At 39.5% G+C, this 16,918-nt stretch overlaps 1 protein-coding gene across 7 annotated transcripts in view; it reads left to right on the top strand.

The window, feature by feature from the left end:
• The first annotated feature begins 3,725 nt into the window (after positions 1 to 3,725).
• The window catches only part of FAM135A (family with sequence similarity 135 member A), a 101,722-nt gene continuing 88,529 nt past the window's right edge, over positions 3,726 to 16,918 (top strand). For 3 of the 7 annotated variants that reach the window (XM_079780956.1, XM_079780955.1, XM_079780957.1), the window contains exons 1-3: positions 3,727 to 3,996; positions 12,041 to 12,130; positions 13,840 to 13,960. In XM_079780956.1, the coding sequence (XP_079637082.1) occupies positions 13,884 to 13,960 (77 nt within the window). In that variant the 5' untranslated portion in view covers positions 3,727 to 3,996; positions 12,041 to 12,130; positions 13,840 to 13,883. Of the gene's footprint in view, positions 3,997 to 12,040; positions 12,131 to 13,839; positions 13,961 to 16,918 lie in introns of all 7 variants that reach the window. The other 4 variants (XM_079780954.1, XM_079780953.1, XM_079780959.1 and 1 more) reach the window with 2 other exon arrangements.

Raw genomic sequence — 16,918 nt, 5'->3', positions numbered from 1 at the left:
TAGGAATTTAGAGTTGTATATCTTATTTGTTAAGAGGGACTTAAGCACTAATTATAGTTGTCTTTTATTCTAAGTTCAATTGATATGTTAATCTGTCATTATTTTTCACTACTTCTGCCAGTGACAGGAATAATCAGAAATAAATACCTTTTTTTTTGTAAAGGATCTTTGTAATAATCAATTTCACAACATCTGGATGAAGCAGCTTCTTATTGTAATACTAGAGGCCTGGTGCATGAAATTCATGCACAGGTAGGGTCCCTAGGCCTGGCTGGCGATCAGGGCCAATCTGTGGGGCGACCAGCAGGGTGATCAGGGGGCCACTGCTGGCACCCACCTTGGCCAGCCTGGCGCTACCCACTTGCCAGCCTCGCCCCCTCCACCACTGTCAGTCGCCTCCCTCTGCAGGGTGACTGGCGGGGCAACTGGGGGGTTCCCTGCTGGCACCCACCTTGGCTGGCCTGGGGCCTGCAGGCTGGGGGAAGCTCCTGCATTGAGCATCTTCCCCCTAATGGTCAGTGCGTGTCATAGCAACCAATTGTTGCAGCAGTTGTTTGTTCCGCCATTCGGTTGATTTGCATGTTAGGCTTTTATTATATAGGATCCACATTACAGATCAGGAAGTTAGAAAATAAAGTTATGTAAATGTATAGGGTCACAGATACAGAAAGATAATTTGAAGTTTTGATTATGTGCTAATAAGGCTGTGTGTTTCTGGGCTTAGGTAAATGGGTGGGGGGATCATTAATAGAAACTAGAAGGTTGGGAGAAAGATGGAGTTGTGTGTAATGGGGAATGACGAGCAGGATGAATTACATTTGGGATAGACTAAGAGGAGTCAACAGGTAAACTAAGTGACAGGATCTAATATGAAGCAGTCACTATGTGCCTGGAGTTGGTTTAAAGATCAGGAATCAAGATAATTAGAAGAGAGAGATAATTGCCCTAACATGTTTGTTATCACACATCAATTAACATCAAGTATAAATATTATTTTAAAAACAACCTTGGTAAGCTTCAAGTATATAAGGAAGAGAATATTCAGAAATTATTTCATTACTGTCATTTGATACTAGATACTTATCCTTCACAGAAATGATTCAGTAGAATGGTGGTGGGAGGAATATCTTCTGTCTGACAGATTTTCTCTGAATGATCTGAGCAGACACTCTGTCTTTGGGAAATCCAGGTAATCTGAGCTGCAATCAAGAAGTCACTGCTTTAGTGCCCCTTTCACACTATAAAGAAAAAACTTGTTTGCCATTTAATCAATTATGTAGCTATCAGGGGTTTTTCCGTAATGTCATTACTAAAGACTATGGTATATGCATTTTAAAAACTGCATTCTTTTTACAGAGATTCAAATATTTTTCTTTAATACACTCACTATTGTATACTCAGAAAAATATACAATAAAAGTCTCCTTTCCCTCCCCTCACCAAACACCCAGCTTCCAAATTACCCTCTGACAAGCAACCAACATTGTGGGTTAAAATAAAAAAGAAATAAATCTTTTTTTAAGAGTTTGCTATTACATTACAAGGAAGAAAAACTTGGTAATTGAGTTTTATATGGCGGTTCCTCTAGATAGGCATGGCTATTAAGTCATAAAGTAACATTACAACATTAAGTTATGGAGTAACACATTTGTCCTCATGGTTTGTAGCTGTTACTAACCCATGAGGAAGTCCTATAATGAAACCTTGTTTAGCTCCATCTCATATTTGTTAAGATTATATAACTTTTAAAAAAACTTACCCTTGAGTACTGGGGGCACTCACCTAGTGCCTACAAGTGATTAAATCAATACTTTGCACAGAGACAATTCACTGATATTTGATGACTTGTCTTACCCGTACTGGATTGTAAACTCCGAGAGTTGGAACTGAATCTTAATCCTCATTGGACCTTATACTTGGCGCACACTAGTACTCAAAAATACTACTTAAATGTATATATCCTTAAATTTTAAAATCCTTAAAATGCTCACCATGATCTGACCTTTGCCTACTTCTCTAGCCTCACTTCCTCGAATTATGGCATCAGATTGTTCTTAGTTTTAGTTGTGTAAAGATAAGTTTCTCATTGTATGGTTTCTTTCCTTCAAGTGATCCTTCTTCTTTTATCCTCTCACCTCTCCCACCTCCCCCACACACATCCAACTTCATTAACTCTCTGGAATCATTTTCTCCTGCAATATTTCCTGATTTATAACCTCTCCCAACCTGGGTTAATGCTTCTGAGAACCAGCCGTTAGTTCTCTGGGCACATATCTGCACTACATCATCACATCATAAAGTAACTCTGCAAACACTCCACCCAAGTTGTTTTGGTGGTATCCTCTAAGATTAGTACACTGTCTGGCACATAGATGATTTTAATATGTGACTTGAATAAAAAGAACAAGTAACAGGGAAGTCATCTTGGCACAGAGTGTATTTCAGGGAAGGCACAGATGTAGAAATGCAAGTAAGTGAATATTTGGTATACTTTCCTGAGACAGAACTTAAAAAATAGAAAAGGATTTCAATTTTGAGGGTACAATTCAGATCTCAAAACAAATAACAAAGGCCCTTCTGAGAAAGGATAGCAAAATGAGATTTGGCTATTAATAAAACGACAAAGATTAGGAACCAGGAAAGCGCGACATTGGCTGTTACCATAGGACAACGGGACATTTCCTACTGTTGAAGAAAAACCAGAGGTTAAGTGATATTCCAAACCTGCCTCCCAAATGGCCTAGAGAGACTACGGGGCATGACGATATCCCCAAACCGGTACACAAAGCTTTTCCTTCAAATTCATTTTTATTATTATGGTAAAACATACATCCAATGTGCCACTTAAGCACTTTAAAAAGCACAGTTCAGTGCCATTAAGTACAGTCACATTGTTGCACAGCCATCACCACCGGCCATCCTCTTCGTTCACTTTTAACACACAGGCTGCAGCCGCAGCTTCCTTCTTTCCATTAACTTTGTTTTAGTAGCACACTGGGCTTTATGCACCACAGAGCCTTCTGTGCGGTTCCACTCCAGAGACTGGGACGCGTGAGGTACATCACTGAAGGACGACCCTTCACGGGCTACCCAAGTCATATGCTTGTGGTCGTGGGAAGTTATGAGGCAAAGGTTCACTTCATCGCCCGCCCCCCGCCCCCCCGCCCTCTTGAGCATCAATCACTGACAAGTAACCGTAGCAGCACCCACGTCCCCCCAAAGAAATGCAACAACGGAGTCCCTAAAAGACAGACAGCTGTCGAGAGCCAGCGTGGATCTCCCGCGGCTTCCTTTCCACCAAGTGCGTGGGGCGGGGACCGGCTCTTTATCCGGGACCACAGGGAGCAGGTGAAGAGAGAGGAATCCAGGACAATATGAGAAACGCAGCTGGAGTGTCAGTACTCCCCCTTTCTGCCCTCCCCTGGTTCCTTGTTCTTCAGCACCGACCGCCTCGCCTGTACTCTAGTTCCCTTAATCGCCGCAGCCGGCCCGGACCCTTGGGCCTCGCGCTTTGTATTGACGCAAACCTCCAATTCTCGCGGGAACTCGGGAGCGGGAGCCTTGTAGGAATCTCGGTTGGTCTTGGCGCTGAAGCCGCGGCCGAGGGGCTTCAACGGAGGAGGAGGGGCGGGGCGCAAGGCTGGGAGGGGGCGGGGCCTAGGCTTAGAAAGGGGAGGGGACAGGTGGGAGGGGCCGGCGAGTGAAGGCGGGGGGCGGGGCCGAGTGGCCCGGGACCTGTTGATCGCAGGTAGCGCCGACTGGTCGGGGCTCCCTCGGGACTGAGGCGAGTGCGCATGCTCCCGGGCCTCGTCGGGCCAGTAGCCGAGCGGCGGTGACGAACCGGCGGCTCCTCTCCTGCGGTGGTTGCGGTAGCTGCGATGGCGATGTGAGGGGCCCGAGGCGGGATGGTGCTTCCCCGGGAAGGGCCGTCTTCTTCCAGTAGGACTACGAGCTCCTCCGCCCGACAGGCGGTGGAGGTGGCCGAGCCGAGCGAGAGGTAAGCCCCTCACTGTCTTCTCCGTCTCCCCTGGCTCCCGACACCGTCGACCCCTCCCCCCCCCCGCCCCTCTTTCCCACGGGCCGGGCAGGAAACGGCCTCCTTCTCGCTGTCCCCCTCGTCCGCTTCGGCCCCTCACTCGGCGGCTCCCGGTCTGAGCCGGGCCCCGGGCCCGCTGAAGGTCGGTGGGGACGGCAGTGCCGAGTGCGCTTCGGGGGGGGGGGGGGGCGGGTGCCGAGGGTTCGCGGCGCGCCGCTCGCCGGGGTCCCCCCGCCGCCCCTGATCGGAGGCGCCCCTTGGCCGACTTTGCCTGAAGCTCACTTCGGCGGTGTCCCGGGCTGAGCTTGCCCTTCGCCCTCTGCTCCATCCTTGCTCCTCCGCCTCGTCTGGACCCTCCTTTCGGGGTTCAGCCCTTTCATCCCCGCCTCCCACGTGCCTTTTCGCCTCGGTGGTCGGTCCCTGGGTGGGAGGGAGGCAGGGCATCCTTGTACTCCCCTCGATTTCTTCTCTCTCGCTGTGCATCCCCCGTCTGGCTCTCGCCCGACGTTCATTCCTCCCCCGGACCGGGTTTCTCACTCTGGTGCCTCTGTAATTTCTTCCTTGGCCGCCTTTTATTCTCTGACGGTGCGTATGCCGCCTCTCGGTACTGCACCTTCCTTGTCTTTTGTTAGTTTCTGGTTGTGCGTCCGGGCTCTAGCGTCGCTGGAGCTGGTTCTGCGCCCCGCCATTCCTTCGGAGGCCTCCCTCCCTCGGTCCTTACCGCCCTTGGTACCCAGCTGGGCCGCCGTCCGTCTCGCGGCCCCTGCCCCTCCGTCTGTCTTTTTCCATCCTGGTCCCATTTCTAGTCTCTAGTCTTGATTCCTGCTCCCCCCCCCCCCCCGAATTTTTTCTTTCTTCCTATTTGCTTAGGTCGAGTCTCTTAACTTCAATCCATTTAACTTGGTATTAACTCCACAGTTCTGGCCTCTTCCGCTTTCTACCTAAGCTACGAGGTGTCCGCTCAGTATTTTTTAGTTCAGCTTTCAGGTGAATAACATCTCTTCCATCTTCTTTCTTCACTGACTTGGAAATATCACCAAAAGAGTGACAGTGGCAATAACCTGTTACACTTGCCGGTTGAAGGTTTAATTTTTAAGAATTATGTTTACCCGACAGACTAGGAGAAACAGCTTGAGTACAGATTTGATGAAATGGTAAAGGATTAAGATTTGTTAAAAGGCTGAGCTATACACTGATAAGGTTAAAATTTGGAAGTGTTATTGTCCTCCAGGAAATACAGTCGTCCGAGAACAAATCTTAAATGGGATTTAACAAAGTTTTATTTTATAAAATGGGGTGTTAATTTTCATACATTTGCTATTTCAGTTGATTGCATCATTATCCTGATGGTCTCTATCCCCTTTAGTAATTGCGTACAATTTCTACTAAATATTAGAATTAGTGTACTTTACTGAAGGAGAAATGTGTGAGAACACAAGTATTAAAATGTTTAATTGAGCAAAAGAACTTTCTAAACAGTTTTGGAAAAATTCCCCCCATCTCCCTGTGATCAAGATTTGGCTTACATAAAACTTGTCTTTATATAAATCATGATATAGTATCTTATTTTGAAGGCATCTCCTGAAGCAGTTGCTTTTAGTTAAGTTTGCCTTTATCCCAGAGTTTAACTTAATTATGTATTTCTTTCTGGAACCTCATGGGTGTCCACAAACAGTAAATTCTTCCCTATGTTGTCTATGTCAGGTAGGAATTAAAATTTTCAGTTTCTGTTGTACAAAGGGAAACACCAAGACAAAAAGTGTAGTTCCTTATTCAAAGTGATAGTAAAGGTAAAGGTAGAGAGAGAAACAGTTTAGGATTTGACGCCATTAAGCCACACCTCTTTTGGAAGAACCAGTAGTTATTGTGTGTGTGGTACAAGGTGATGCACTCCCCAGCTTTTAAGTTTTTTTTAAATATGATTTTTCCAGTGCAAATAGATAACTGCTGCTTCCGAAGAAAGCTTTCCTGCCTTTCAAAGGCAAGTCTTTTATTTTTAGATAGCTATTCATTAAAAAAGTAAATGCTTACAAATTCTTGTTGGTATTTTTTAATGAGTTGATTCTGTGCTCTTAGAAATTAAGGATTAATGGTTGATAGCAGGTACAGGACTAGAAGTCAGAAGATCTAAACTCTTAATGATGACTCATGGCATTAGTTTATAGAAGCCACTTAACCTCTATGACTTGGTGTGTCTACCTGTAATATGTGGGGGGGAGAGTAACCACCCCGTAATCTTTCAGTAGCAGACTAAGCCTTAATTATTTATAAACATGCTTAGGGCCACCACAGACAAAAATTGCTACATAAGTACTAATTTTATCTCTTTTAGACTGTGTAGTAGTGTGTAAATGAAAGCTTAAATCCCAAATCGCTGGGATTTAGATTTTTTTTTTTTAATTTCAGATTTCTGTGAAAAGCCTAGTAGAAGGCTGTGAACTATGGACTAGCTTAGATTAACGTTCATATACAGCAAAACAAACGCTACAGCATTCAGTTATATGAACAACTATGCCCTTTGTTCGCCAGGATTTGGCACTGAAAATGTAAGAGTTATACCTACAATGTTTCTCTTATCTTACATTTTAGCTTTGTTTACTGTAGGTAGTAGACCCTTGAGAATGGGGATTGTTTAGTGGATAGAAAGGTCAAGGATTTCCTTTGCTTTAACTCTAGGTATTGAGGAAAAACTGCTTCACAGTGAGTTTTGTGATGTGTACATGTGCATTAAAGAAATGGGTGAAAGATGGGAGCATATAGATCTGGAGTGATGGTTTCTTTCCCCCACTGAGTTGTCAGGAAGAAGGTTTAGAGATGAGTAAGAATAAGAAGCAGAGTGGTGATAAAGAAGAAAGCATTCTTAATGGACCTAATGGTTTTTCAGAAAAGTTATGAAGCACAGGTTGTTAATCAGGTCTAGATTTTTCAGAAGGAATAGAGTGAAACAACTCCACAGGGGTTTTAAATTTTATTTTTAAAGATTACTGTTTTTTAACAGGTACATATGTGGTTACCAATGATGTGCTAAATTTAATAAAAATTAGCCCTTTTTTTCTTAATGGGAATGTAAAGATGTCAGGCATATACCATTAAGAGATGTCTCCTACTTGAATAACCCCTTAGGTGGTTTTTGTTTTGATGAAATATTTTTTATGAACTGTCTCTCAACTGGGAGAGCATTCTGAGAAAATATTTCCTTTTACGGGATTAGGTCTCTTCGACCATCTATAATATACAAAGTATTTCTCAATTATGTCATTATATAGAGTTCTGATAGTATTATGTTCTGTTAACTTTTATTAATTTTCCTTTTGCTGTAGTTCTCAATATATTCTGAACTAGAAGTATTCCCTTATTGAAATACCCTTGAAGTGGCCTTAAAGGATGCAGCTGCTTCATTCATGATTGTTTTTTTTAGAGCAGTGTTATCTCTGACACCTGCTCTTTGATGTCTCCAAGTTGCCAGTAAGTTATTGGCTTCAATTGGAAATATGTACTGCTAATTGTAAATGTCTAAGCAGCAAAGTGAGGGCTTATTGTTAATCACAATTTAAGACCTTGGAAGCCTTTGCCATTACTTTTGCCTTTTGGAATTGAAAAACCCAGATTTTAAAACCACTCTCATTCTTACTCAGATCTACTTTAAGACTGAAAATTAGTTACTTTCCTCAGGCAAATAAGATTAGACTGTAGGCTGTCACCAGTCCTCTTCTCTAATCTTACAACTATTTTATGTTAAAGTATGATAATTATATAATGTAATACTTGCCAAGGGCCCCAGTTTGGTAAAGAAGTTCTGAAATAGTCCTTCAGGCAGGGGGAACTAGAGAAATGTCAATAAGGAATGAAATAGAAATATTGTTTGAATTAGAAAGTTGAAATATTCACTGTCTTGTTTTTTGTTGTTTTTGTTGTTTTGTTTCCAAGATCTTAATTGGAGGCCAGTTCTCCCTTTAAAGTCATATGGCCTATAAATCAAAATATTTTCAAACCATGCAATTGAAACTTATACTAATGGCCTGTTTCGTTGAGTTGCATTATTTTGAATAGACATTTTCTTGAATGAAATCATATTTAAAAATTGAGATAAAATAAAACACGTCAGCAATTTATTGAGCTCCAAGTGCCATGCTTAGTGCTTTGTTTAAATTTGTATATATAATCTTTTTAAGCCTTAACCTTTTGACCTAGCAATTATAAATATTTCCTTTTGAGAAAATATAGGCTTAGCAGTGATGGGCAACCTTTTGAGCTTGGTGTGTCAAACTTCGCCAAAAAACTGGGCATAACTCGGGTAGTGTGTCACTTTGAGGAAAAAACTAACTCCAAGACTCTAGTCGCAAGTGTTTCATCCTCAGGAGCAGCAAATGTTTCATCCTCGGCATGCGGCCGCGTGTCATCAGAAATGGCTACGCGTGTCAGTGCTGACACGCGTGTCATAGGTTCGCCATCACTGGCTTAGAGTATGAATTAGAATCTAGGTCTGTCTGATACCAAAGTTACATGTAGACTAAAGAAAGCATAGGCAGTTAAGAAAACATTGTTTCTTAGAATATTTTTCAGAAAGAGGATTGTAATTTGTTCTCGTTCTGAGCTTTTTTCTTTGTTGAGATAACTAATAACACTAAATATTTTAAGGAATGCTGGGCAGATTCCCGAACTAGGTAGTAGATGACAACTGTAGTTCTTTCTGAATTTCTCTTTATGTTAAAAGGAGTAACTAGTTTTTGGTACTTTGGGCTATCCGGTTTTTTTGTGTGTGTTTTTTAAGGCAGATAATAACATGATATATTCAAAGGCACTCTGTCTTATGTTACTGGCAGGTTTGTTTTATGGCATAGATTTATCCCTGAAAAATATATATGAACTGCTTTTGATAAATTAAATCCTGTTTTCCATATAATGTGAGAGGTGGCTTTCATTAAGTGCCCCATAATAAGCAATCAACGTTTTTTCTGTTTCTTTACTTCATTCTCATGTACTAAGTCAACCATGGAAAGGCTCTCAAAAGTTCCTAACATTTTTTTTTACATTATGTTTAAAGATAATTTTATATGGATTTCTATTATATTAACACACTTATCCAAAATGAATAGTTTTCTGTTTTGAGAGTTGCCTCCCACATGCCCCCAACCTCCACCAGGGTAAAGGATCTAACCCGCAACCTAGGTATGTGCCCTGATCAAGAAGACCTTTAGGTGTGCTGGATGATGCTCCAACCAACTAAGTCACACAGGCCAGGGCAAGAACAATGCCTTTAAAACTTCAGATATGGTATTTGTGGGATGTGGGAAATTAGAAGGTTTCATAGTTAGGGAATAATGTTAATTAAATGGAAAATTAAATGGAAAGTTTATCAAGTGCAAATGTTTTTTCATTGTTGCATTCTGATTTCAGTTTTTGTTTTATTATTGGTATATTTATCTTATGGCTTGATGATCATTGAATCTGTTTGCTATAACAATTCAGGTGTAGGCTTTAGAAATATGCAAATTTAAATGTAAACTGTGGAGTTTTATACATTTGAGATTTTTGTCGTTTTTCATTATTTCCTAAATGTGACCTTGGATAAATTATGTAACCATTCTGATCCTTAGTGTGCTCACCTGTAAAATGGAGTAATAACAGCTCTTTTGCATTTTTATGATAATTAAATAAAATAACATAGTTGAAGTTACTGGTGTAAGAGTAGGTGCTCCAAAAAGTTCTGAATGTCTGTTCTGTTTGGTTTCTATTTTATATTGTTATTTGACCTGTATTTGGTATAAAAAGGGAAAGAGAGATTTTTTAAAAGTTTGTCTATAGCCGAAACCGGTTATGGCTCAGTGGATAGAGCGTCGGCCTGCGGACTGAAGGGTCCCGGGTTCGATTCCGGTCAAGGGCATGTACCTTAGTTGCAGGCACATCCCCAGTAGGGGGTGTGCAGGAGGCAGCTGATTGATGTTTCTCTCTCATCGATGTTTCTAACTCTCTATCCCTCTCTCTTCCTCTCTGTAAAAAATCAATAAAATACATTTAAAAAAAAAAAAGTTTGTCTATCGAGCTATTCTCTTTGTCTTTCCTTTGAAGATCTCCCTTTTCTCCTCTCCCCAAAAGAGAAGAATTTTATCTTCTTAAATATTTCTATAATTTCTGCAGTATAGCATATGACTGGCCCTCAGGAGTTCATCTTGATGTCTAAGGAGTGGAAGCAAAAGTTTCTAGACCAGTGACTGTCCGTGTCCACTCTATTGTAATGATTCTGATAGAAACTCATCTTCACTGTGAATCACTTTTTAAAATGAAATGTCACTGATGAAAGTGTGTGCATGTGAATAATTGTGAAGGCAAAAGAAGGCTAAAGCCATCTGAATGGTGGTGATTTTCAGAGTCAGACAAGTAACAGGTGGCTTGGCCATTTTAAAGCAGGATATAATCCAGTGACTTAGCATATTTAACCTTTACAAGCGGGAACTATGCAGAGTGTTAGGGCCTTAGCCAATCAAAAAGGCAACTGCATCAAAAAATAGGACAGATATTTAGACTGAACCAACCATGAAGATTTAAACAATTTAGGTGGCCAGAATTACACCAGATAACAGGTTTAGATGCAAGATTAATCTACATGTCATTGGCTGATTGTTCTCAATTCATAACTGTATGTAACTTAAGCTTTTTGATGTGATTATTAAGGTTCAAAATAACAGTTATGGAAGGTGGTAGTCTACATCTTTATGATGGAGAGAAAAAAAATATCTGCCAAAGAGTGCACGTGGTCTTTATTCTAACACTGGGGGCCCAGTGCATGAATTCATGCACCTTAAAAGAAACTGTGGGACCCAAGGCTGCGGTGGGCACAGAGGCAGGTCTCGGCCCATCCTCCACGCCCCCACCTGGCCCCTCCCTCCAAAACCCCCCCGGTCCCCTATCTGCCTGAAGCCCTGCTCCCGTTGCCACTGCTCCCATGCACTGATGGTGCCGGCCCTGCTCGCACCCGCTGACGGCGTGGAGCAATTGGGGCTGGTGCCAGCAGCAGGTAAGAGCAGGGCTGGCGCCGTCAGCAGGTGCAAACAGCGGCTGCTGCTGCCCTGATTGCCCCTCAGGAGCAGGGGGAGGTGGAAAAGCCTCCAGGGGCAATTGGGGCCGGCAGCCGCCGCTCACAACCACTGACTGCGCTGAGAGATCTGGACCAGCACTGCGCTGGCAGCAGGAGCGAGTGCAGGGCAGGACCACAGCACACGGGAGCAAAGAATTTTCAGTAACCACCAGAGACTCGCCCCAATGACAGTGACTGGCACCCCACCTTGGTCTGGTGCCTCCATTTACCTGCTCCACCATCCCGCCACGGCCAATGCCCACCATGTTCCGCGCATGCCCCCCTGGTGGTCAGTGCACATCATAGCGACCAGTTCGGTTGTTCCACCATTCGGTCTATTTGCATATTAGGGTTTTATATGTATAGATTTTTAGTACCTAAAATAATTATACCAATGGCAAAATATTTCATTTTTAATTTAAGCAATAAATATTTGGAGTTTGGGAAAAACTATAGCATATCTAGGCAACATTTTTGTCAAAATATTTTACGTAACTTAGCACATGTGTGATTTTGTGTTTGTGCACGTACACATTTCATTCAGAAATGACTTTGAAAATCATTTCTCTACCCAGGGAGTTATTTAAAAATTGTGAGTTCTATATCTTAAAAATTAATAGATTTATAATGTTTTGGGTATTCATGAAGATTTTTTCTGAACCACTAAACAGAAGAAAGTAGTCTTCTATTTATTATTGTGCTTTAAAATATGTACAAGTGGATCTTTAATAAAGACATAATGGTTAATGCTGATATCAGTGAAACTGTGAATGAAAACAAAATCCCCAAAACTTATTCCTAAACCTTACAGAGGATATAGATCTTTTAGATATATTGAGAATATTAAGTAACTAACAAAGCATAGGTTTCCTTAAAGTGGACTCTTATATTTACTATTTTGTTTGAGATGTTATTTTTCCTTTTTCATAGGAGGAACAATATATTTTTAACAAGAATCAGTAACTGGAAGTACAAGATTTGTTATTTAATAATGTTAAAATGAAGCTTTGACCAGTAGAGGTAAGACTATGGCATTTCTTTTGCATTTAATTCATAATAGATCAGATTATATGTCAAATTTCCATGAAGAACTATTTCAAGAGCTGTGAAGGGTCTAAGATTTTATCCCATTTGCAAGCTAACAAGTTAGCCTGCCACCAGTGCTGTGGATGTGGTCAGAAGACATGAGACTCCTGTATAAAGGAGGATAGTTTATACCCACAGCAATAGCAGTAGCTAGAGTACCAGGCTACACCTATATATGAGTAGGTTGTGTTATAGTAGAAGAACCCTGAGCTAAGGGTACCTGAATAATTTTTTTTGGACAATAATCTTGCCTGACTTATGCCTCAGGGTGACACTTTATCTCTGTTACTTGGGATAGTAAACATATTTGCCCTGTGTTCCAGAATGAAATACTATCTCTGATTTCCTTAGATTTTGCTAAACACATCCTTGAAATATAGCCTGGAACAATAGGTAGTAATTGTCTCTGTCTGCAAGACATACAGAAACACAAGACTCTGGAGAATTGTCTTTCAATACTTCCTTCTCTGAATTGTTTTATAAAGCATGTATTATCGATAAAGATGATTATATCAATGCTTTTTTGAAATAGTAAAAAGATGGAAACCACTGAAATACCCAATAATAGGAGATTGTTTCAGTTATAACATTCACAGTGTAATAGTTAACAATTAAAAATAATGTTATAAAACTACATTTATTGACATAGATGTTCATCAAAAAAATTAAGTGAACCCTGGCCAATGTGGCTCAGTTGGTTGGAGCATTGTCCTGTACAGCAAAAGGTCACAGGTTTGATTCCCTCCTGGTCAGGGCGCACACCCAGGTCCGGGGTTCAGTCCCCAGTTAGGTGCATACGGGAGGCAACTGATCAATGTTTCTTTCTCACATGATGCTTCTCTCTTTTTCTCTCTCTTCCCCCTCTCCCTTCCTCTCTGTCTAAAATCCAGTAAAAACATATCCTCAGGTGAGGATTAACAACAACAAAAAATTAAGTGAAATAAACTGATTATAAAATACACATGTGGTTTGATACCACCTTTATAGAAATTGTACAAATGCACATACATATGAAGAGTATATACCAAAGTATATATTTTAGTGAATAGAATTGTGAATGTTTTCTTTTTTGCTTATCTGTATTATTTTAACATTTTTGAAGATGAATGCTTTCAGGTTTTTGTAATGAGGAAGAAATTTTTTTTGAAATTTAAAGATGAATAGTCATTTAAGAACTTCACCTAACAGAGAAAAACCTTCATGAGTATAAATGGGGATTAAAGAATGTTAACTTTGGAGTTGCCTTTATGTGCAATGTAGAACTAGAAGAGGATAATTAGGTAGTTTGATTTTTCCTTAATAAGTTACTATTTTATTTATGATAGATAAAGTCAAGAGTTTCTTTTAGTAATTTGGTGTATTATTTATTATCACATGCTACAAAGGGAAACAAATCTTAGAAAAAGCATTCTAACAGGATATATATTATAGAGTGCTATTTTACTAAATATATTATTAGTAAGTATACTTGGTAAGTATAGATTCTGGTGCTATTTTGTTGGGTTAGTCTAAGTTAGATACACTAATTTGCTTCACTTTTCTTTTCTGCCTATATATGATACTCAAATATGTTTAAATAGTAGTGTTTTTGTAAGTTGGCATTTTTGTTGTTGAGCTTCTCATTATTTTTTCCCCTTCTTTAGCCAAGGTGGTGTTACCAGATTTGTCTTCTGAATATAAATTAAAAATGACTGAAATTCAAGCAATGGTAGAATTCTCCGTGGAGCTAAACAAGTTCTACAATGTGGATTTATTTCAGAGAGGGTGTGTATTTTAATGTGAAAACTATATATTTTGTATAAGATAGTATGTACAGTTTTCTTTTATATTTAATTACATACTTTTGTTCCAGTATATATAAGGAAAACAGTGAGGTATATTCAAGTAATTATTTTCTCAGAGAAATTTATTTTTAACCTTTTGCACTCGGATGTCGAGATTAAAATTACTCTTTGAATGTATCAATAATTTGAAATATAAAAAAATCCAAATAAATAAGTTTGTATGAAAAGAAACTTCAGTTTTTTATTCTACTGCCGCACTTTGTAAAATCTGGGGTATTTAAAAAATTAAATCCCAAGTAGAATAAAGGAATCGAGAAAAAAGCAAGCGAGTGCAGAGGGTTAAATACATGTTTGAGAATTATCCACATGGATATAATGATAATACTGGATATATTTAACATGTGTTTATATATTTATACCAATAATTGAGAGAACTTTAATGAAAATGTATAAGATCTCATTTCTCCTTTTTTAAAAGCTTATAGTATACAGGGAAAATAAAATATATATCTGAAACACCAAATAAGGACACAAAATGATGAATGTTCAAAAAATGTATGTAGGAAGTGCTCTAGGAAAAATATCTTTCTAGTTATATATTAGGAAAGTCATTATGGAAGGATAGAATCAAAGTATGAATAAGACTTGGATAAGCAAAGGATAAACTTATAATATCAGTTTCTCATAATATTTATTATTGGTGTAAAAAAAAGTATGAGATCCACACATCTAAGAGAGAGCAGCATGAATCAAGTCTTGGAACTGGGAATTAATATGTTATTTCAAAAAATACTTAGGAGATTGGATATTCTCTAGAAGAAAAGATAGTAAAAAAAGGAGAGGTTATGTTTGTGAAAGCATTTTAATGTCTGGGGAAGAGTTGAGACTAGGGACTAGGATAGCTATTGATGGTTTCCAAGTAAGAATGAAATTATTACTATTATTACAATAAGGACTTACTAACTTGATGAAGATTATGCTATATTAGATTGATGGTTGGTTGTGTATAAGAAATAGAAGCAGGTGGAACAGTTTAGAGGTGCTTGCACTTACTCAAGATATATACCCAAAGGTCTGTACTAAGAATGATAGTAGTGCAGCTGTGACTAACAGGAGTAGAATGAGAGAAATCTTCTGTTGTTTTTGTTTGTTTGTTTGTTTTTGTTTGGCATTGCCATTTTGAAAATATAAAACAATTGTGTTCTGCTCTGCTTCGCATGATCTGTCATCCCTCAGTAGGACAGCCGAGGCTTCTTCTCATGGTAGAGGCAGGAGTGCAAGAAAGAGCAGAGGATGCCAAGGCCCCTTGAATAGGCCTACTTGTTACTTCCACTGCATTCTATTGGCTAAGCAAGTTACAAGACCAGACAAGGTGTCTAGGCTAGTGGTTCTTTGGCCAATAAAATTTAAAACTGTATGGGTATCTATATATTTTTTCTTTTTCTTCTTTTCCTTTTTTCTTGGGTATCTATATTTTTATATAACCCATTCCATGAAACCTATACCCAAAATTGTATTTTAAGGCATGACTATTCTCTAGATGTAGTCACTACTCCTGGAGGATCAGAATTCTGTGGGATCATGCCCTTAAATTCCCTAAAAACCCTCTTGTCAAACAAAACGTGTACTTAGACACTGCCTTAATTCCTTTAGAGAGCTTAAGAAAGGGATTTATAGCCACAACCGTGATTTGATCTTTGTCTATGGCTGCATTTTATTTTGAAAAATCTTTAGGGAAACAGTTTTATATTCCAACCCAGCAAGTCCTGGTCTCTCTTAGATTATGCTTGTAAGATGACCACTTGTTTCTTTAGCTTATCTCCTTCTTGCAAAATCTTATACTTAGGTAAGAGCAGCCAGTGACATTTTTAGCATTCTGCCTGGAAATTAGCTTGCTAACGTACAAAAATTTCTTAGGTACATTGTCTAAATTCTTCTAAGTTATTGCTGACATATTTACATAAGTTTCATCACTACATAACATGGGTTACCATTTTTTAAGTCTCCTATAGTTTCCTTGTTTTTCTTGCCGCTGTAACCCTGTTACTTTGGTCTCCAAGTCAGTGCCACATATTTTTAAGTTTTTGTTAGGTACCAATTTCTGTATTAGTTCTGTATTGCCACAGTAATGCAGCTAATAACAAACAGAAAGCCTCAGTGGCATCACAACAATAAACATTTATTTTTGCTTTAAGTCTATAAGTCAGCTGAGTGGTTCGGCTGATCTGGTCTGGCTTGACTAATCTTTTCTGGGTTGGCTGGGTGCTAGTTGATGCAAAATGTCCTCACTGCCTCACCTGGATGGACTCAGTTATGTTTATGACCTCTCATATTCCAGCTTATTCTCATGGAAGAAGCAGGTTTCCAAAGTGAAAGAAATTATATAAGAAGACGTTGTAAGACCTAGGCTTCGAATGAGCACACTGGCATCTCTGCCACATTGTATTTCCCACAAGTCATAAAGCCAGCCCAGATTCAAGGGGTTGGGAACTACACTCACTTTTTAATGGAAGTCACATTGCAAGAGGTGTAGGAACAGGGATGGGCAAAAAAATTGGAAACATTTTTTAAATCAACCTATCACACACCTTAATTCTAGAGGCATTTTGGGGAATAAATAGTAGGATTTAATGACTGATTCCATTTAGAGGATGATGCTGAGTGAAAACACTTAACATATGAAGAGGTATGGGTTTGCATGATGTCTAGGATTACTTTGAAATAGCTCAGCAAAGGGAAAAAGTACTGTTTAATCAAATATGGCAAACATTTTTTAATTGATGGAAATAGGCAGTGGGCATATCAGTTCATTGCTTGACTTTTACAGATTTAGAATTTGTAATGTGAGATTTAAAAGGTAACACTGAAGTTTTAAATCACATTGACTTAGACAATATTAGAAATACTGAAGAAGATGACGGGTGTGGGACTCAAGATT

Source organism: Cnephaeus nilssonii (assembly GCF_951640355.1).
Source record: "Cnephaeus nilssonii genome assembly, chromosome: 9".
Classification (NCBI taxonomy): Eukaryota; Metazoa; Chordata; class Mammalia; order Chiroptera; family Vespertilionidae; genus Cnephaeus; species Cnephaeus nilssonii.
Note: the sequence above shows the minus strand (reverse complement) of the source record. Positions and strands in the feature narration are given on the sequence as shown.